Genomic DNA, 21,458 nt, shown 5'->3' on the forward strand with positions numbered 1-21,458 from the left:
TGTGTCTGCCCCGAGCACCTCACAGGAGGTGGCTCCAGACGCCCAAGCTGCCGGTCAGCTTGGGCATCCGTAAACCTCCGAAGTCTGGAAGCATTTCCGACTTACGCTATGCACGGTGCCAGCTGTGCAGGGCTTGGATCAGTCGTGGGCGACCCTTCCCACCTGACTCCGGAAAGAAGCAGGCTGGTGCTGGGGTGCCCAAGTGGCCAACACCACCCAGCCAGGAGGTCTGTTCCACTGCGACTACCTCCAGAGCTCTCCAGGAGAGTTCTGCAACAGGGCAGGGACGCCAGGCATCTCTGCCTGAAATGTTTAGTGGGGTTGGCACCTGTGTGCCAAAAGGGGGAATCAGGCATGGAAGGAGGGTGATCGCCTGGAACCTTGCCAGGTCGGTTGCCCATGGACTTCCATTTTCAGTGGTTGAGAATTTTGGGGTGCTAGGGTTGCTCGAGTACCTGACACCCTGGTACAAAGTGCCTGCTAGAACCACCATTAGCAGGACCATTGTGCCATCTATTTTCAGGGTGACCAGATCTGTGGTGAAGGAGCATTTGTCCCGTGCTGCCGGGGGGGCTGTTCATTTCACCTCAGATATCTGGAACTCCCAACATGCGTTCGAGGGGTATCTCTCCCTGACTGCGCATTGGTGCAACCCAGTGAGCTGCAGGGTGGGGGTGGCAGTAGCGGCAGGCAGGGTCAGGGCCACCAGGCCGGCTATCGCTGGGCCTTGCTGCACGCCAAAGCAGTCAACGTGCCGCACACGGCGGACACTCTCGGAGCCATCTTCTCACGACAGTTAGAGGGCTGGGTAGGCAGCAGGGATGTTGCCACAGGCTTCGTGGTGACTGATGGTGGCCCCAACATCAAGGCCCAGTGTCAGGGCCTAAAAAGCCTTTCTTGCATGGCCCACCTTCTCCACCTTGTGGTTAAGGATGCATTGGGCCAGACGAAAAGCCAGGATTGTTGGTATCTAGCCGCAACCCATGAGTACTGACTTCTGCTCCAGAAGTGTTGGCACATCACGGGTCACTTCTCATGCAGCAATACAGACTCGTATCTGCTACATGAGAAACAGACACTGACGTCAGCACACGCCGGAACTCCACCTGTTCCATGCGGAGTGCATGGTGGAGCAGAGAGCAGCCCTGGATGCCTTTGTCTCTGAGACGAGGGTCTTTTGAGATGAGAACCGTCTCACCCAAGACAATTGGGTGGTCATTTCTCAGACTGTGGAGGTTCTTGGGCCCTTCAAGACCCGCACAGAAATGCTCTCGTCTGACATGGCGAGCTTCGCACTGGTCGTCCCCATGGTGCACATGGCCTGTGAGGACCTGGCCTTGTTTCTAGTGCCAGCTCAAGGCCGTACAGACATTCTTCCAGCGGTGCACGCCCTGGTTGTTAGGCTGCAGGAAGGGCTTAAGGCCCGCTTTCAGACTTTCACCCAGGATAAGGTCTACATGATGGCGACCATGTTAGACCCACGCCTTAAGGGCATGATCGCCGAGCGGGCCAACGAGGTTGATCACTGGCGAGACGAGCTCTCTCAGAAGGTCGAGAGCTGCAGAGTCAGGGCCCAGTGCCAGTAGCTGAGGAGGAGGGGAGTGGAAACAGCTCATCTGTCACTTCCACTACTGTTCATCCCCAACCTCCCCGGCCAGGCAGTGTTTCCCACCAGACTCACGCCAAGAAGAGTGCCGATATGACACTCATTGGGCGGCTCGTTGGCCCCTCTGGGAGTGGTAGGCCCCTGAGAGCTGCGATGGTGAGAGACTATCTTTTGGAGCCCAATGAGTCACAGGAAATGTCTCCTCTGGACTACTGGGTCACAAAGGAGGGGGTCTGGCCGGCCCTCTCCTCCGTGGCCAAGGCGTTCCTCTCATGCCCACCAACGAGCGTGCAGAGCGAGCGCGTCTTTTTGCATATGGGTGACATTGTCTGCCCACATCGCAATTGCCTGCAACCCTGAAGGTCAACTTGCCTCTGTTTGGCTCCCTGTAGACTTTGAGAGTGAATGAAGTGAGCACCTACTTGTGCCTGCATCCTCTCTTGGTCTGCGCTTGGAAGGTGGTTGTAAAACGCTCTGCCACTAAACATAGACTAGAGTCCAAAGACAGCCCAAAAACTCACAAATTGATTGGCAGTGCACCCCCCACCCCTCATCCATCCCCAAACCAAAAGTGAATGCAAAGCAATCCAAATTTCCCCAGTCCCCATCCACACATGCCTAATAATACTGAAAGGGCCATTGCAGCCCCCAACTGTAACCGACAGCACCCACAGGCCCAGTCACAGGTTTTTTTTCAGGGGCAGGAGGAAGAAAGAGGGAGGTGCCAGTGATGATAACAGGCAGCCAGCAGCCATACCAATGCTGAGGTCCCTCTAATGGGACAGTGATAGCTGGTGTGTTGCTGCTGAGCTAAGAGAGAAGGAATGGTTGCCTTCCTCTCACACAATGAGGCCCTCCCAGTAATCTTCCTCATCTAAGGTGCAACTCTGGCTCACCTCCTCTTGGTGTACCCTAGGTAATGCAAGAGAGCCTGGACCAGCCAACCATCCATCACTCGAGGTAAGTCTAAATGCTTCTTGCTTTGTGTCAGATACAGAATGATGTGGAGCTAAGTGTGGTCCACCACTTCTCTTGTTTGAGAGTTGTGTTGTTTGAGGCAGGGCTGGAGAGCTGGCATCTGTAGATTGTGTGTTCTGTAGCAGGGAAGCTAGCATCTGGGTGAGAGACCCAGAACCAGCATACTTGTGCTTGGGCAGCTCTCCCCACGTTGTTTGGGGCATGGCTATAGAGCTGGCATCTGTAGATGGCACGTTCTGTGGCAGGGAAGCTGGCATCTATTTATTTATTTATTTTTATTTATTACTTTCAATTTATATCCCGCCCTCTCCGCAAGTGGACTCAGGGCGGCTTACAACATCATAAAATACAATCAATCCAATAAAACATATAAAACCATAATTTACGTATATAAGCTTTAAAACCATTCTATAGCGCTATTTCAGTACAGTATAGGCGGTATTGAATTCTCGACTATGATCGCCAGCATTCTGTAAGATGTCCGGTGGCAGCCCTTTTTCAATCAAACCGCAAAAGCCTGTTTAAACAATTCAGTCTTACAGGCCCTGTGGAACGCAGTCAAATCCCGCAGGGCCCTTATGGCTTCTGGAAGGGTGTTCCAAAGTTCTGGTGCTGCCACCGAAAAAGCCCTGGATCTCGTCATACACAGCCTGGCTTCTTTTGGGCCAGGGGCAGACAACAGATTTTTTGTCCCTGATCGCAGTGCTCTCTGGGGGATATATGGGGAAAGGCGGTTCTGTAGATAGGCAGGTCCCTGACCATAAAGGGCTTTGAAGGTTAATACCAACACCTTGAAGCGAACTCGGAACACAACAGGCAACCAGTGCAGCTCCCTCAGCACTGGCTGAATGTGGTCCCATCGCGGCAGCCCCATTAACAGCCGTGCCGCAGCATTCTGCACTAGTTGTAGTCTCCGGGTTAGCATCAAGGGTAGCCCCATGTAGAGAGCATTACAGTGATCTATTCTTGAGGTGACCGTAGCATGGATTACCGTCGCTAAGTCGTTGCGCTCCAGGTAAGGGGCCAGCTGCCACGCTTGCCGAAGATGAAAAAAGGCAGATCTAACAGTGGCTGCTACCTGGGCCTCCATTGTAAGGGAGGACTCAAGAAGCACGCCTAAGCTCTTGACCTTAGGGACCGGTATCAGTGGTACCCTGTCAAGGGCCAGCAGCTGGATCTCTCCCCCCGGACCGCCTCGACCCAGGTAGAGAACCTCCATCTTCGTCGGATTCAATTTCAGCCGACTCAGTCTGAGCCAAGAAGCCACGGCTTGTAATGCCAGGTCTAGATTTTCCAGGGTACAGTCAGACTGGACACCCATCAATAGATAGAGCTGGGTGTCATCCGCATATTGATGGCAACCCAGTCCGTACCTCCTGACAATCTGGGCAAGGGGACGCATATAGATATTAAATAGCATCGGGGATAGGACCGCTCCCTGCGGCACCCCACAACTAAGAGAGTGCCTCTGGGATGCTTCCTCCCCTATCACCACCCTTTGTCCCCGATCTTGGAGAAAGGAGGTCAGCCACTGTAAGGCAGATCCCTGAATCCCCACATCTGGGTGAGAGACCCAGAACCAGCATGCCTGTTGTGCTTGGCCAGCTCTCCCCACATTGTTTGGGGCAGGGCTGGAAAGCTGGCATCTGGGTTTGCTGAAGCCTTGAGCAGATTGTGTTTTGTGTGGCAGTGACATTGGCAACTGGGTTTACATTGGTTCCAGGCCAGCAGGGTTCATAGAGTAGATAGATGGATGTAGTGCATTTGGGTCCTATAGAGATTCTCTGGTGTGAAGTTAGGTTTGGCTTTGAGTGTCCCAGGAATTGGACCCCCGGTCCAATTGTTTTTTTGGCCTTGCGGATTTTGTGTGGGACAGTGCCCTGAAGCTGCACAGCAGTTTGACGGGCTCTCCTCAAAACCCCCTGCTCCCCAGAGCCACTTTTCCCACGATAATTACAGTGGGGGAAGTGGCTCTAATTGTTTTTTTCTCACCACTGGGAACAATGTTCCTTTTGGGGTGCCCACAGATGGGTGCAGTCTTTTTGGGCCAAAGGGGTTGCATGCGGGGGAGTCCCCTGAAGCTGCCCTGCAGTTTTGGGGCCTCTCCCTCAAACCCCCCTCTGGCCAGAGCCACTTTCCCCACAGCAATTATAGTGGAGGAAGTGGCTAATTGGGCTTTCCCCAGCATTGGTGGCAATGGGCCTTTTGGGTAGCCCAAAGACAGGGACCCCCTGGCCCAATCTTTTTGGGACTTGCGGGTTTTGTAGGGGAGAATCCCCTGCGGATTCCCTGCAGTTTTGGGGGCTCTCCCTCAAACCCCTGCCCCCCAGTAGCCTCTGATTATGCCCTATGTTGACATTGATTTCAATGGCCCATGGCGTATAATTATGGTCTGGAATGGGAACCCCTGGCCCAATCTTTTTGCTACTTGGGGGGGTTCGTAGGGGAGAGTCCCCTGCAAATTTGGGGGCTCTCCCTCAAACCCCCTCCTCTCCAAGCTGCTTCCAATATACCCTATTTTGCCATTGATTTCAATGGCCCATAGGATATAATGGGGCCGTATTTTCGGAAATAGTCGTATATCTCCAGTATTTACGGCTATTCCGATTACAAGTATTTGGAAATAAATGGTATTCCGAATATTTTGGCCCTGTATATTTCCGAATCTGATTATTTCCGAATTTTTCTTTTTTCACACCTTTAGTCGTGATACCCTAGGCACACTCCTAACCAACAATGACTGATTCCTATGGAAACATCTTCCTGCCATTTAAATCAATGACTTGCAAGCACAGGAGGTTGCTGTGGGATGTGAAAAGGGGGAAATGATTCGTGCATGTAAGATCCCAGACTGAATGCACAGTTCTGGTCTTGATCCAGAGATCCCTAAGCACATTAGAAGCTTCAGGATTCCTGATGTGGAACCTTCTCATAATCACATACCACTCGAAAAGGATATCTGGGTCATGGCAGACCCGGACATACAGGATCAACTACTGAAGCTTGTTTCTCTCTTGTGGGTCTTGTACCTTTAACACTCATAGACACCTTCAAAGTCAAAATACAAAACTATGACCCATTAGATATTCTCCCAGCAGCTTAATGTGCATCTGTTAAGTGCCATCAAGTAGCTTCCGACCCATGATGACCCTATGAATTAATGATAGGATACTTTGGAGGACATTAACAGCCTTGCTCAGGTCTTGCAAACAGAGAGCCGTGGCTTTTTTGATTGCATCAATCCATCTCATATTGGATCTTCCTTTTTTCCTGCTGCCTTCAACTTTTCCTAGCAATACTGTGTTTTCCAGTAGAACAAAGTTTGAGTTCAGTGGCACCTTTAAGACCAAACAGGAATAACAAACTTAATTTACATCCCCAGGATTTAACAGGATGTTGGTTTCTTCTTGTCTCACTATATATGCTAAACTGCATTCAGCCGTTACATCTGTATTCTCACCAATCCCCCAGAAGGGACATACGTCCTCTTTATTTTATTTCTTATTTGGAATAATAGATTAGAATAGTCGATTGTGATGTAATGAACAATAAAATGTAATGCAATTTGGAATGTATTTCTCTGGTTTGGGGACAGAAGACAGTGTACCAATATTTTATTCATTTATTTTGAATCTGAAAGAATATTTACAATAATTTTTTTTTCAAAATTTTGGGGGAACTCTACACAGCCTATCATCCCACTCAGGACCAGTGTGTAGTAGGCCAGGTAGGCAGCGAACTAGGGCGCCAACTGGCTGTCGGGGCAGGGGCAGGCTCCCTCTTTCTGTTCGTGCTGTCCCTGCCCAGAGCAGGGTGCAGGCAGCATGCAGTGTGTTCACTCACCTTGGAGGCATTCATAGCAGCTCCAAATGCATCCAAGCCAGCCGCACCCCCTGCCAAGCCTCCTCTGGGTCTACAGGGGGCTGAGCGGGGTGTGCAGTTTGTTTGCTCAGCACAGAGCCATTTGGAGCTGCTCAGCTTGGAGGCATTCGGAGCAGCTCCAAACACCTCCAAGGCAAGCAATTGTGCTATGCACCACCCCCACTCAGCCCTCCTGGATCTGCGGCCCTCCTGGGCTAAGCGGGCTCTGTGATGCAGTGCATGCCCCTTGCCTGGGGCACCAGAAGCCCCAGCACCAGTGCTGACCCCACTTCAAAGAAGAAGCTGTAAGACTGCCCCCATGCTTGAGAGGAGACAGATGGAGTGTAACGGCAGGGTCTCAATTAATTACTCTCAGCATCCCACAATTAAGGATACATCTGCCCATCTATCTCCACTTTCGACATATTTATTTTCTTTACTGTTTTTTCCCCAATGAATTAAACCCAAACAAACAGTAACCACATAAACTAAGCTCATTATTCCTATTTGGTTCTTGAATCTGTTAAACATCTTCGTTATGCTGTTGCTAATTTACTGCTCAACCTCTACCTATATGTATTGACTGGTAATTTCCATTTCATTGTGTCTGAAGAAGTGCCATGCAAACAAAAGCTTATACCTTGAATAAAACGTTGTTGGTATTTATTTATTTTTATTTTATTTTATTTATATCCCGCCCTACCCCACCGAAGCGGGCTCAGGGCGGCTCTATTAAAGGTGCCACTGGATTCAAATTTGTTCTGCTGCTTCAGACCAGCATGGCTACTCACCTGAAATTATTCATACTGTGTATGATGCAGGACACACAGGCGGTATATGCTACAAATATGAAAAGTGGAGAACTGGCTCTGGGTTAAAATTCTCATAGGTCAGTCACCCTGATGTGTTTCATGGAATTGCTGAGAGGCTAATGTCTGTGAGGGGGGATCCATATGTATCCCCAAGATCTCTTTGAAGAGAGAAATGAAATAGATAAGCAATATAGTCACTTCGTTGTAACTCAGCAGTATCTTTCATTTCACAAGAAAAAGTCCAATAAATCTTACTTTATTATCTCTTGACATCTAGTAAAAATACGTGCAACTATGGGTTTAAACAAGATGAAATTCATCATACCTCAGCTCCACCCATCCATTTTGGCTCATGAGGAAATTCAGCACATAAAACATCTTTTGATTGGTCAGTTCCCAGGACATGATAGTACAACTTCTGGTGCAGATTTGTCGATGTCTCAGTTCCTGGGGCAATCAACATATTTAATTACATATATGCAAACCAGGCCTCAAAATTACTTATTATTAACTGTAACAATATGCAGTTTTTACACTTGCTCAGCTCAGAAGCTACTGATTTGATGAGGCAACAAAGAGAACACCTATTAATTAAAGAAGCATAAATTTTGTAACTCATCTGTTTGCTGGAAATGTGAAAAAACTTATTAAATTTATTTGCCTTTTATGAATTATTTTTCTTTGATGTTTAACTCTAGTACAATTATAGTTTTTTTTATTTTTGCTATATTTTAATCTATATAAATATCATAAATAAAAAGAATATAGACTGGCAACACAGAATGTTCATACAAACTCTTCTCTCAGAAAAATAAGAAGTTATTTTGCTGCAAATGAAACTTCAGTGACTTGCAGTGTGATCCTAATTCATATGCATTCTAAGATTACAAAAAATTAACTCTGCTTAGAATTGCAGTGTCAAGGGACAGAAAATTTTGGCTGGGTGAGAAGACAAAACAAGAAGCAGATCCAAGAGACTGAGAAGGTAGAGGATGGGGAACTCAGAGGGAGGGAAAGCCAAAGGAAAGTGGCCAGCACTGAGAACAGAAAGAAAGTGGAGAAAGGCCAGAGGAAAAAGCACACTTACTCTCTTTTTTTGTATTTTAAATGTGCATGTGTGTGTGCATGCACATGTCTGTACCTGGAAGTCATGGTGACCTCTGGTGACTGACCCCTACTGGGGGCCTGGAGGATACTTAGAGACGTGGCTGAATAAAGCCTGCCCCTGTCCTCCTGACTGTTGGTATTTCAAGGAGGTCTTCAATCCAAGTACTTGTCAGAGTTAACCCTGCTTAGCTTCAGAGATCTAACAAGAGCAGGCTTGCCTGGGCTATGCTGGTCAGGGCAAGACATGCTTACACTTTAACCATTACTGCATGCCACTCACCATCACTTTTCCCATCTTGGTTTGGGTAGCAGTTATAGAACATGCCTTTACCATCATGGGTCCAAGACATACAACTGAATTTTACCATTTCTAGTACATCTGGAAGTTCTTTGGCACCATCCACTTTCATAAATTTAATGGTTACCCAGTCCGACCCGCTAGAACTCAAGCCATATGCAAAATATTCACCATCTTCACTGAATGAATAACCTGCACATCAAAAACATATCATGCAATGATTACCACATTAATAACAGTATAGTATTTTGCATTATACTGAATGGCTTTCTAACATTTGTTCTCAACACACGGACAACAGTTAAACATGTGACAATTATAGAACTTCCTGAACTTACATAAACAAAAACGTGCACTTTTCAGCTGTTTTTTCTTAACACAGTGTGATTTAAATACAAATAGATACAAGTATTCCAAATACTATATTTAATAAAAATCCATGACACTGACCTCGCAAAGCCACAGTACCATCATCTGAAAGCTTATTTGGGTCAAGAAATACTTTGGCATCTGCATCCAAGGCATCTTGCACATATAATACTCGTTGGTTCTGAAGTCCAGTATTATAAAAGTGAAAATACCTAGAACATACATATTGATAGACAAAATGGTAAGGCGCCTAATTTTCTGAACAGCAACAAGCAGGCAAACAATCTTCTTTAATAAAATAGCAGATTTAGAGTGTAATGCCCTCCCCCAAATCAGGTGATGCAGGTTCCTCATTTCACAAGGCTGGCATAAATCCAGTCAGGCTGAATATAGCCAACATCACAATCTTTAAAAAGTCACTTTAATAGCACAGCATAATATTTAGGGCTGGCTTGGTGTTGCTTGATCAAGCGTAAAAAATGCATCAGATTCCCATTGTCCCTCCATTATTCTTCTACTACGTGAACAAGCCACGATTTCATCATAAGAATGAGCTATGTGCAACTATTCCACATGTCTTAAAAGGGCAAGAGGGAAAGGGAGCAGGAAATACAGAAGCCCAAGGGAAAAAACTAATCACTTAGCAAACACCACATTCCAAGAGCTGACAGGTGTAACCAACTGCACTTTTTAAAGCTTTGAAGTGCTGCACAAATAGCTAAAGGACTGTGTAGGGTTAATTCTTCACAGAAACAGGGTACCTTCAGTGACAGGCTGCTAATATCAAATGAGCAGAGAAAGACTGGAGAGCTGCATACTAAGGAGAGATTCAGTCAGATTTCTGCCTTGACTGAGCTGAGTACGGAATCTGATTTCAGCCTTTCTTTGGCCCCCAGTTCTAAGTTGGCAAGGAAGTTTTGGAAGTATGTGAAGACTCCCTCTTGGGCTAATGAAAGAGGATAGATCTTCTAGAGAGAGAAGAAAATTACCTACTCAGTCAAACAGGTCATTAGCTCTGAAAAGTGGAGCAATTCCTGGTCTGGTGTGGTTAGAAACTGCCTTTAGAGACCTTAAGAGTCAGTTAAAAACTAAAGACAAGTACTGGTGTTTCAAGAGAAGAGGGTTTGGGAACTGGAAAGAGGGTACCAGCCTTCAGTGAATACTCAAAGCGTGCTGGAATGTTTGGAGAAACTCTGGAACAAAACCCTCTTAACATAAATATTTTAAGTAATAACAGCTTAAGGAACTCTCGTTAGTCCGAAATGTAAGAACTGATCTGTGCATGTACTGATTTTATCTCAGAGCTATTGACATGAGTTACCTCAAAGTTTTTCAGCCCCTGATTTCACCTGACATTTCCCCTCTATGTTAAATAAAATATTTGGTTATTTTTGAATTTCAAAATGCTTTGAGTGCCATTTCAGTTGGTTAAATTAAGGGGGGCCCCCAATCCTTCCCTTCAAGTTCCTGAGCTGAACCAACAGCCAAAGTATCATGCCTTGACAGCGTGGGACAGTCAGAGTTCTATAGCAAAGAATAAAACACATTGCTAGAGAAACTCCAAAGGGATCTGTTGAGGCTGGGTGAGTGGGCATCAACATGGCAGATGCGGTTCAATGTGGCCAAGTGCAAACTAATGCACATTGGGGCCAAGAATCCCAACTACAAATACAAGTTGATGGGGTGTGAACTGGCAGAGACTGACCATGAGAGAGATTTTGGGGTCGTGGTAGATAATTCACTGAAAATGTCAAGACAGTGTGCGTTTGCAATAAAAAAGGCCAACGCCATGCTGGGAATTATTAGGAAGGGAATTGAAAACAAATCAGCCAGTATCATAATGCCCCTGTATAAATTGATGGTGCGGTCTCATTTGGAGTACTGTGTGCAGTTCTGGTCGCCGCACCTCAAAAAGGATATTATAGCATTGGAGAAAGTCCAGAAAAGGGCAACTAGAATGATTAAAGGGCTGGAACACTTTCCCTATGAAGAAAGGTTGAAACGCTCAGGGCTCTTTAGCTTGGAGAAACGTAGACTGCGGGGTGACATGATAGAGGTTTACAAGAAGTACTTTTCTCCCTTTCTCACAATACAAGAACTTGTGGGCATTCAATGAAATTGCTGAGCAGACAGGTTAAAACGGATAAAAGGAAGTACTTCTTCACCCAAAGGGTGATTAACATGTGGAATTCACTGCCACAGGAGATGTTGGCGGCCACAAGCATAGCCACCTTCAAGAGGGGGTTAGATAAAAATATGGAGCAGAGGTCCATCAGTGGCTATTAGCCACTGTGTGTGTGTATATATATATATATATATATTTTTGGCCGCTGTGTGACACAGAATGTTGGACTGTATGGGCCATTGGCCTGATCTAACATGGCTTCTCTTATGTTCTTATAGGGGAAATCTTGCCTCTGAGGAAGGGAAGTGGACAGGGACCGTCACAACAGGTTTTTATATATCTGCCCTCTATTGGGGGGGGGGGGAAGAGTTTTGCTGGTCACACATTTAAATTACAGGTGAACAACATAATCAGACCATCAGTATGTGGGAAGAGATCCTATGATTTCTACTGTCAAATCTTCATCTCATTTTCCATATATATCTGTGGAGCCCAAACCATCTCTTGTAACCAGCTGCTTTTTGAATTCAGCTTCATTCGAAGTTTTTGTACTTTTCTTCCTTGTAATTGTAGCAGGTTTTCTGGCTGTAACTGGCCATGGCTTTTTGTTCTCTGGTGGGCTGAGTGGGCTTTATTTTACTGAGTTGACATGAAATGGGGGGGGGGGTGAACCCATTACATACCTTTTTCCTTTCTTGAAATGACAACTATACTTGGGGTAGTCATACAGTTCAGTCATGCGCTCTTTAAACAGCCCTCGGATTGTGCATTGTTCAAGAAAAGGCACTGTGATCTTATTTTGTGCCTCCACAAAAGCCTAGAAGTGGAAAAGAAAAAAAAAAACCTGAATCAAAACATGTTTCATAAGCAACAAAAATTTTTATGCTAGGGGGAAAACAATGCAATACTTAGGCACCACCTAATAATTAGAGTTCCCGAAACACCTGAATGTAGTCCTACATGCTTTTCCTGAAATGCTACCCCAACACTATTGCAGGGCTACCTGAATTAAGCAATGCAGTTCTGCCAAGCAATGTACCCAATAATACCATAGCTAAACTGGTTATCTAACTTTGGGGACAGGATATCCCTGTAATCTGTCTGGTTCTCCAATTACCATCGTTTCATTTCAGCAGCTCTGGTGAAATATGTGCTTTGCATACAAGTTTTCAGGCAGATTGTTGCAGAGAGATTAGCAACTAAGCATTAATTTATTATTTATCAACCCTCCAGGTTGTCTTTCTAGTTTCTGAATACAACAGGGACAAGATAGATCAAGATGGGTGGCTGTGTGTCAGTCAGTCAGTGGCAGTAGAAAAGAGCTAGAGACCAGTAGCACCTTAAAGACTAACACAATTTGTGGCAGGGTGGCAAACAGAGGGGTAAGCTGCAGTACTGCAGTACTGCAGTCCAAGCTCTGCTCACAACCTGAGTTTGATCCCAGCAGAAGCTGGGTTCAGGTAGCCGGCTCATGGTTGACTTAGTCTTTCATCCTTCTGAGACCGGTAAAATGAGTACCCAGCTTGCTGGGGGTAAAATGTAAATGACTGGGGAATACAATGGTAAACTACCCTGTAATAAAAAGTCTGCTATGAAAACATTGTGAAAGCAGCGTCACCCCGGAGTCAGAAATGACTGGTGCTTGTACCTTTACTTTTAGGAGTTTTTGTGAGTCACTGCTCACTTCTTCAGGTTCAGGGGACTCTTGCAAGCTGCTTTGGGGTTTATGTATGAACATACACAATTTTAGCACTGTGTAACCATCTAAATAAACAAAAAGGTCTTTAAAGAGATTTAAGGGGCAATGACTAATACCTTCATGAAACTCTTGATCTAAATTCATACAGTAACCCAACAAATGATTCTCACCATGCTCATCCTTTCCAGGTCAAACCTATTCAATATTACTCAAGTGAAAATAATAACAAGTACACTGGGGCTATTGTCTCAGAATTACATCTGAGATGGTTTACTAGCAAATCCTGAGATGCTGCAAATTCAATAAAAGGGAAGATAAGGACAGAATAAAGAATTAACTCAAAAGTTCAAGAGGGAGCATAGTAGATTAGTTCCTATAAAATAACTCAACCGTTTTTACGATGTAGTTCATACCACTAAAAAGAAATCAATTTCTTTTTAAGAGGCCACTAGAGAGCACCATGATATTATGTTTGAGTTCAAGGCCTCAAAGAAAATGATACAGAAAAGCTAATTTCAGACTTCTTTGTAGAACCAGAGTAACAAGATTAAGCTTTCCATGCCAGCCAGTGGCAACAAAATGAGGGATGCCTGATACTTTTAGAGATGACAATTAACTGTGGCCATTTCCATTTTCAGGTCATCCTACAGCTTGAGCACTGGTTTTGTAGCAGAATCATGGCCTGGACAGATATGCTGGAATACTTGTTTATAGTCAGGACTCCACTAAAATCAAATCCACACATGCTGTTTTTTCAAACTAGATCAAATACACTTTAGCTTGGTGTGGCCATAGGCTTGTATATTGCCTACAATCTCCGTGGATGGAAGAATGTCCATCTGCAAAAGCACTACCTAGCAGAATTTGGTGGTAGTCTTAAACTGTGGTTTTAAATTTTGTTTTTCATTAGCGTTATTTCATGTGTAATGTAAGCTGCCTTGAATTCTGTAAGGTAGAAAGGCAGCAAAGAAAAGTTATAAATAAATAAACTCCTGCCCCACAACCCCAAATGCCATCTGAAATGAAGCTCCTGGGGGAACTGCAAGAATAGCTTGGGGATTCAAATTGGAGGTCTGCAAAAGGGAGAATCAGCCAAATTGGGCCCCTTTTAAGCAGGATCAGACCCTACATACTGATCTTTCCAGTGATTTTCCTTCCCAACTACTCAGTGGCCCCTTTCACACTGCCATTCTAAACTGGCTATTATCTGTTGGTTGTTTCAGTTCCAAGTGATACCAGGTTGAAGGTTTCATACAGCATATTTAAATCTATTAATGAGTGGTATCTGAAGCACTGGCCATGTCAAACCATGCCACTTCTTTTTTCCTTTTTTTCCCATAGCACATTATTTTCCATCTTTTTTAATGTTCTAGTTTTTGTGCTATAGCACTAGACCTTATGCACTTCAGTGCTATATTGCCAGCATTCAGTAAGAATCTGAATGTGGACAATACAGCACTGAACTGTAATACTGATCTAGTTCTATAGCACAAAAATTAGACCATCTTGGAGGCCAAATTACACTTGGAGGCAAGCTGCCCATGTCACTGGAAGATCCATGAATGAGTCTCTCCAGTTTTTTAAAAAAGAGTAAATAGCAACCGCATGAGGGCTCAAAACCACGTCACAGCATACTGGCAATTTTAGAAAAGAGGCTGCAGATTAGGAGGTTCGAGGGAAACTGGCAGATAAGAGACACAGTAAACAAACTACTCCTGACTTTTTATATGCACTGGAGAACTGTCAGAAAAAGCCTGAACTTTCCCCAAAACATATTCACAAGAGTTTGAAGACCCACATATTCTGAAGTGAGATGGGCACATCTTCAGTTACCACACTTTCTCCTCCAGAACTTTCAAAATATACAAGAAGCCAAACAATGTTTTTGCATTTGTGGTTCACCTATAACAGAGAACCTTCCCCATTATATTATATCCTGTCCACCCTACAATGCCCCCAAAATTAAATTTCTGGTCGGAATACTAACCACCTTAAAAGCACATTTGGAAACTGAAAACATTATATTTCTGTTATCCGACAATGATGCTCATGTATCCTATAGTGTCTCTTTGTTTGCCCTTGCAGCTAAGAAGATAAGAGCAAGAGTGAAATCAAACACTGGAAGTTCTTGAGGTTGGCCTTTCTGGGGAACTTTTAAGGTGTTATTTGGGAACTTTGCTGTTCGTGTTCTGTTTTGTAACGGCCAATGGCTATACACAATAAATCCTTGACTGACTGACTACAAGAAGCCTGTACTGAATAGGGCAACTCTAGCTAAGAAACGCAACAGGTCATTTCAAGACTTTGCTGCCAAAATACTGCCTAAATCACCTCCTCCTGCTCTCTCCTGTTGTCCAGTCCTGTTTTTCTTACAGCAAAGCTTTTTTCTTTACCCTCTTTCATCTCCACTACACTTGTCTACCTATACACAAGTCATAGATTTATATCATTCCAGCATCCATCACTTTCTCGGATGTAAAAAAAAATCTGTCTATATTTCTAAAATGTCCCTGTATATCATTTCTGTCTCTAAGGGATGGGGGTGGGTGGAAGAACCCTTCTAGCATCAACATTCAGTCATACATTCCTTGGAAGTCTGCCATGATGAACATAAATGAATTAGGAAAATTTCTGATTAATTCTCCCCATGCAAGTCAGTGGCAATAATTATACTATTAATTCTATGAAACTAGTTTTAGGAGGAGAAACTTTTGGGACCACATTACTGCCTCTGTCTTAGCAAACCTCACCGGTTTCCTATAGTAATTTAGGCCACCTGTTCAGCCTTGTTGGCCCAAACTATGATGGCTACGCCACTGTCTCTTCTAAGCTCAGCTCCATACCCAAAAAGCAATTATCTCTAGTTCTAATCAGAATAGATTTAAAGCCTATTAAAGCTGCCCAATATGATATTGCCTTTCCACTCTCTCTCCAATTGCATACTATGGAATTGCTGGAGATTGAACAAAATATAGCTTCTCCCCCACACCAGCTGCAACCCAACTCATCCCTTCTTCCATAAACATATTCCTAGGATGAGTTTCAAGGAAGGAGTGAATATATCCAAATATTTGTATCCTATTTCACTGATACATTTGTATCCCAAATTGCCTCTAGCAATGACTGGAACAGCTGGAATAAAAAAACTGTTCCTGACAGTGCAATTATAAACAAAGTTACATCATTCTACCTCCACTGAGGTTCAAAGGGTGTAACTCTACTTCAGATTGCACTGTGAGAGGCCAACATATTTCCTATGCACAATTAAAAAGTTTCAGGCTTCAGAAATACATTTGAGCAATGGTCTGTACCTCTTGCATCAAGACAAGTAGTATTATAAAAAGAGAGTTACCTTTGTTTGTTCACTATCAGGATCTTCAAGCCAGATGTATGGATCACATACCTTACAGCCATGATAATCTTGCACCTGAATTTAAAAGAACAGACCATCAATGAAGAAAGAAGCAAGAGAAATGAAGTGCTATCGCTTACTGTCCTCCATAACAGTACTGTGAACATAGCATCAGGTTGATATGAAACAGTAAAATGCTTCTGAAATTGCTATAGTAAAGGCACAGGTGTGTTTCTAGTTACTGGTGGATTTCCCTCCATTCTAGCTGCCTTTTGTGTTCATCACCACAGAATGATATAGTTTACACAAAAGTTTTCAATAAGCAACAATATTTCACTTCAGCTGTTCCTGCACTGTTTGGGATGATTACTGAGAGAAATGCTATGCTTGTAAGCAAATAAAATCCTGGCTAGGCAAACCTGTGTAGAATTACTCTAGTCTAAGACCACTGAGATCACACTGGAGAAGCTCCACATAAGATTGCATTTCCTCACAAGCAGCAAATTTAAGTATTTCAATATCGTGGCTTCTGTATATTGACAACATATCATTAAATGAAAAGATGAAACTGATGCAAAACATAAAATCTGTCAGATTGTAAGATTCAAAAAAATGCAGCTGTAGATCCAAACTGCTGGACACATTAATTCAGTATGGTCTGGTCTTATCTGTTCTTGCTGAACAGGCCGCTAGAAACACAACACAATATTTGGATGGATGTAATGAACTAATTCTTGTCCTAGCTTAATATGCAATTGTTATTAATTATTATTGTTGTTGTTATTGTTATTATTAATGGATCACTTCATCCCAGCCAAAGCCAGGCTCTGGGTGATGAACAAAAACAAAAATACATTAATTTTAAAACATTATAACATTCTCCCCAATGGCTTCTTTTCATATTCTACTGTTCCATCATGGTGGGGATGGGGTAGCCCATAGGGGGTGGCAGAATGAGGTGCCAGCTTGGCAACCGTCACTGTCCTTACTTGAAAGCTTGGTGGAACATCTTGCTTTCAGTGTAAAAACAGCTTTTAAATTCACATCAAAATATCAATATGTGTACTACCTAACAATATAATGTAGTACCTAACAATATAACAAGACTTAAGATAAAAAATCTGCTTTCCTATTTGCATAGAAAACGTGCACAGATAATTTTAATTTTGCACAACAAGGCTTTTAAAAGTCCAATTATCCCTTTCACAAGTCAACAACACCCTAATCCAGGGGTGTCAAATATGTGGCTTGAGGGCTGGATCAGGCCCCCCAAGGACTCCTATCAGGCCCGCAAACAACTCACTGTCATCTGCTTCCTTTTCCTTCTATTGCTTCCTTCTGCATCACCTCTTGCTTTTTCAGGCTTGCTCAATTACACAGGAGCTACAGAGCAAAACCTCTATTTTCTCCACTGGCTGACTAACACACGAAGCAACTTATGTACAAAAACTCACAGTGCGCAGCCATTCCATGTTTTGCCCTGGGTCTGAGGCTCAAAGCATTGACCATGAGATTTCTGTAATGAATGCCAATAAATCAAAAGTAGGATTGCAATTTACAGATGCACACCTGAACAGCATACTCAAGATTACTACAGCACATTGTCTCTAATTCAGAGCAAGAGGTGTTAGTTATCAGAAACTATTAAATAAACAAAAAAATTGCAAGACTGCTAACCTATTAAGCATATTTTAAGGTTTTTTTAAAAAATCTTTGATTGTGTTTGTTTATGTCCTTTATAAAGTTTATATCTCCACTACCTGGCATTAAATTTTATGACATATAAAATGTCATATGGCCGAGGACCTGCCTACCTTAGGGACCGCCTCTCTCCATATGCTTCCCAGAGAGCACTGCGTTCCAGTTCACAAAATCTTTTGGAAATCCCTGGGCCTAAGGAGGCAAAACTTAAAACAACTAGGGAGCTGGCCTTCTCTATAAAAGCGCCCCAATGGTGGAATCAGCTGCCGGAGGAGGTGCGGGCCCTGCGGGACCTCAACCAGCTCCGCAGGACCTGCAAAACTGCCCTCTTCCAAGAAGCCTTTAAGACGTAACCAGAATGAATATTACGCTGCCTGGATAAATAGAGACTGTAGCACCACTGTATTGTTTTTAGCTTTTTAAAATTAATTTATATTTGTATTTATATTGCTGATTGATTTTACCTGTATTGTTATATCATGATACCATATCATGTTCTGTAAGCCGCCCTGAGCCTGCCTCGGCGGGGAGGGTGGGATATAAATAAAAACTTATTATTATTACATACATGGCCTGCCTGACAAGGTCTCATTTATGTCAGATCCGGCCCTCATAACAAATGAGTTCGACACCCCTGCCCTAATCTATATGAGATAACTTTTATCACATCAATGGCAGAGAAAACTTTCTTCTTTTGGCAAAGAACCCAGAAATTGTGGCCAAAATTTGCATCAATGCATACAGAGATAGAGTTAAGATCTTCAATTCCATAGCAACAATGAGTCCATAATTAAGAGCAGAGCAAAAAACAGAAACAAAAAAAACCCCACTATAGCATATTGCAAATAATTGTATGTGGCCTAATGGAACACGTTTAGGAAATGAACAAATCCCCAGAAAGTTGGACAAAAGGCTGCTTCCAAACATGACATTACTGTGGCCTTTGGGTACTCATTTGGTGCATCACAAGCCTGACAACATTTCTCTTAGTCATATGGTAACTGTCAGGCATCTCAAGTGCATACACAGCGCAGCACACTGCATACAAAACAGAGTTGCTAATGTGTAAGCACTAGCTACTACTTACATGTAATGTTTAAGTACAAGCAAGTACTATTTCTTAAAGCTCCAGTCAAAAGTTTAAGACCCAAACTGGCACAGCACATACTCCTCATGGGAACAGGTTCCACATTCAAAGACTCAGAAGTAGATCAAGAAGCAAACTTGCCTAACTTCCTTCTGTCAGGCACTTCTGAAGATCTGTACTGCCATCCTTACTGGACAATGCACACCAGAATGGTGACCTCTTTAAAGTCCTGCTTGTGAAGAGATGATCTTACTAAATAACACAAGCAGATAATAGCTGCACTGAAGAAAGGCAGTTATAGAACAAATTACTCAAGGTAAGCCATACAAAAGCTACTTCCTGCAAACACACTCCAGGATCCCAACCACTCTGGGGAAAATCCTTCTTCTAAACTCCAACAAAAGGTTGTAGGCCTATGCAAAACTTTTTAGAAAATACCATCATTAGGTACTGGCTTCCAGGGGAGTGTCTCACCATATATTTGCCCCCACAAGCAGTTCCATATGCATGAAAACACAATGTGAGAACCAACAGGTAAGCTACCACTGCAGCAACTAATACAAACTGAAAATAGTGATGACCTACGCACCTGGGCGCATGTTTGGATTTTTTTTTCTCCCAGCAGTGCTAGAAACACAGGAGACAGGGGATGGGTGTGTATCCCAAAAGCTGAAGTGACACATTCTTTCATTCCACTTACAGGTCAGGAGCTCGAATACACAGAATATAAGGTCTTTTGATTCTTCTCTGGTCTTTGGGAATTGACAGTTCAGTGTAAAAGCCAACCTTCTTATCTATATCCTGCAGATTTCACGCTGAATGTAGATTTGAGAACAGGCTTTCACACGGGCTTGTCACTTTCCAAAGACCAAAGAAGGGGGGAGGGTACTAAGACCACCAAACATGCAGTCACTCTGCGAGGGCAGCCCTGACACTCAAAGACAAGGGTTCACAGAGCAGCCAGCAAAGAAACCAGGGCGTCTCCAACGGCGGGAGAGCCGACTCGGGACGGTACTCACTGATGTCTCCTCACGAAACACTTCAGGATATTGGAAGACCTGCATGTTGGTGGGTTCCAGGGAACAGCAGACACCTCGGCGGTGCGAAAGGCAAAGGGGCGGGATGTAGGAACAGGAAGGACTGGGCAACGCGAGGCTCTGGCTTCCCTTCAGCCGGTGAGAGGCGTGGAAAAGCTCAGCTGTGAAAGGGCCCTCCCAGTCCCTAACAAGGAGCTGCCACCTCCGGCAAGAGAGGCGGCTGAGGAAGCGGCATGGCTCCCCCTGCAGTAAGGCATCGACGCGGCTTGCTAGTTTGCTCAATGCCAAAGTAAGACCAGCCGCCGTGTTGTGGCACCTTAAAAAAGAGCGCATGTTTGTGCTCTCCTCCGTTTTGGAGAATTTAGGAGCCAATCAGACCATATGCTAGCTAGCATACGAATGCGCTTGTCTTTCAAGCGCTGCAAAACTCGGCAAAATGCGGGCTTCAGCTACGGTCAGAAGACTGAGCAGGACTCTTTCGATGCAGTTCAAAATGGGTGGAAGTCAATTCCATTTAATCGCCCGAAATCAGGGCCGTTTTCGAACTGTGAGACATGCCAGCCGGATTCACGTCTGCTGTCACTACCGATGTCTAGCGTTCAAAGCTATTGCCGTTTTTTCTTGGCAACGTTCCTGTGTCTTTAAGATACCGACCCACTGATTTATATTTTAATTGGTTATTAGTGACGGAAGTGTTGCGGATTGGCTGCGTGCAGTTTGTTTTAGAAGAGAGGATAGTCTGCTTTAAAGAGCGGGTCCACAGTCTTAGAACGCGCCTGGACTCTTAATACTTAGCTAGGGTTAGGCGGCGGAAATGACTAGAACTGTTTTTTATTAGCTTGAAAAAAGAAAAAGGAGACCTTGGTGCGGCCGTGGTAACGTCTGCATTGGACTATAATAATCCATTCTTTGTGAGACTGCTTTTGTGAAGGGTCTATTAATTTAAACTGGTGATTGCCAGGATGTGCTGAAACAAACGACAAGAATGCCCAGTGGGAACATAGGAAGGTACCTGAATGCATTAACTACACCATCTCAGGCTGATTCACTTGCTCATTCTCCAACATTATATATGCTATTAAATGCCAACAATGCCCTTCAGTTTGCTACATAAGCCAAACAGGACAAACCCTAAGCCAAAGGATAAATGGACACAAATCTAATGTCGGGAATTACAAAGCTGAGAAACCTGTAGGAGAACACTTCAGCCTTCCAGGACATTCAATGGGTGACCTCAAAGTTACTGTTTTACTTCAAAGGAACTTCAAGAACAGAGTGGAAAGGGAAATTGCTGAATTACAAGTTATTATGAAACTTGGAACAAACACCTCCTTGGCATTGAACGGGGATATTGGTTAATTATCCTGTAACAGATACTAAACCCATTCTCACCAAGTAGTGCTATACATCCACTGTATTTCTCTTT

The 21,458-nt window shown here is 44.0% G+C and overlaps 1 protein-coding gene across 1 annotated transcript in view; it reads right to left on the minus strand.

The window, feature by feature from the left end:
- Positions 1–20,653, minus strand: part of PREP (prolyl endopeptidase) — a 129,710-nt gene extending 109,057 nt beyond the window's left edge. Inside the window, exons 1-6 of the mRNA XM_060237585.1 lie at positions 20,015–20,653; positions 16,208–16,282; positions 11,840–11,973; positions 9,113–9,243; positions 8,645–8,854; positions 7,583–7,704 (exon numbers count right to left, since the gene is read on the minus strand). Of these exons, the coding sequence (XP_060093568.1) occupies positions 7,583–7,704; positions 8,645–8,854; positions 9,113–9,243; positions 11,840–11,973; positions 16,208–16,282; positions 20,015–20,365 (1,023 nt within the window). The 5' untranslated portion in view covers positions 20,366–20,653. The remainder of the gene's footprint in view (positions 1–7,582; positions 7,705–8,644; positions 8,855–9,112; positions 9,244–11,839; positions 11,974–16,207; positions 16,283–20,014) is intronic.
- Positions 20,654–21,458: the final 805 nt, after the last annotated feature.

Source organism: Heteronotia binoei, chromosome 1 (assembly GCF_032191835.1).
Source record: "Heteronotia binoei isolate CCM8104 ecotype False Entrance Well chromosome 1, APGP_CSIRO_Hbin_v1, whole genome shotgun sequence".
NCBI classification, from domain to species: Eukaryota; Metazoa; Chordata; class Lepidosauria; order Squamata; family Gekkonidae; genus Heteronotia; species Heteronotia binoei.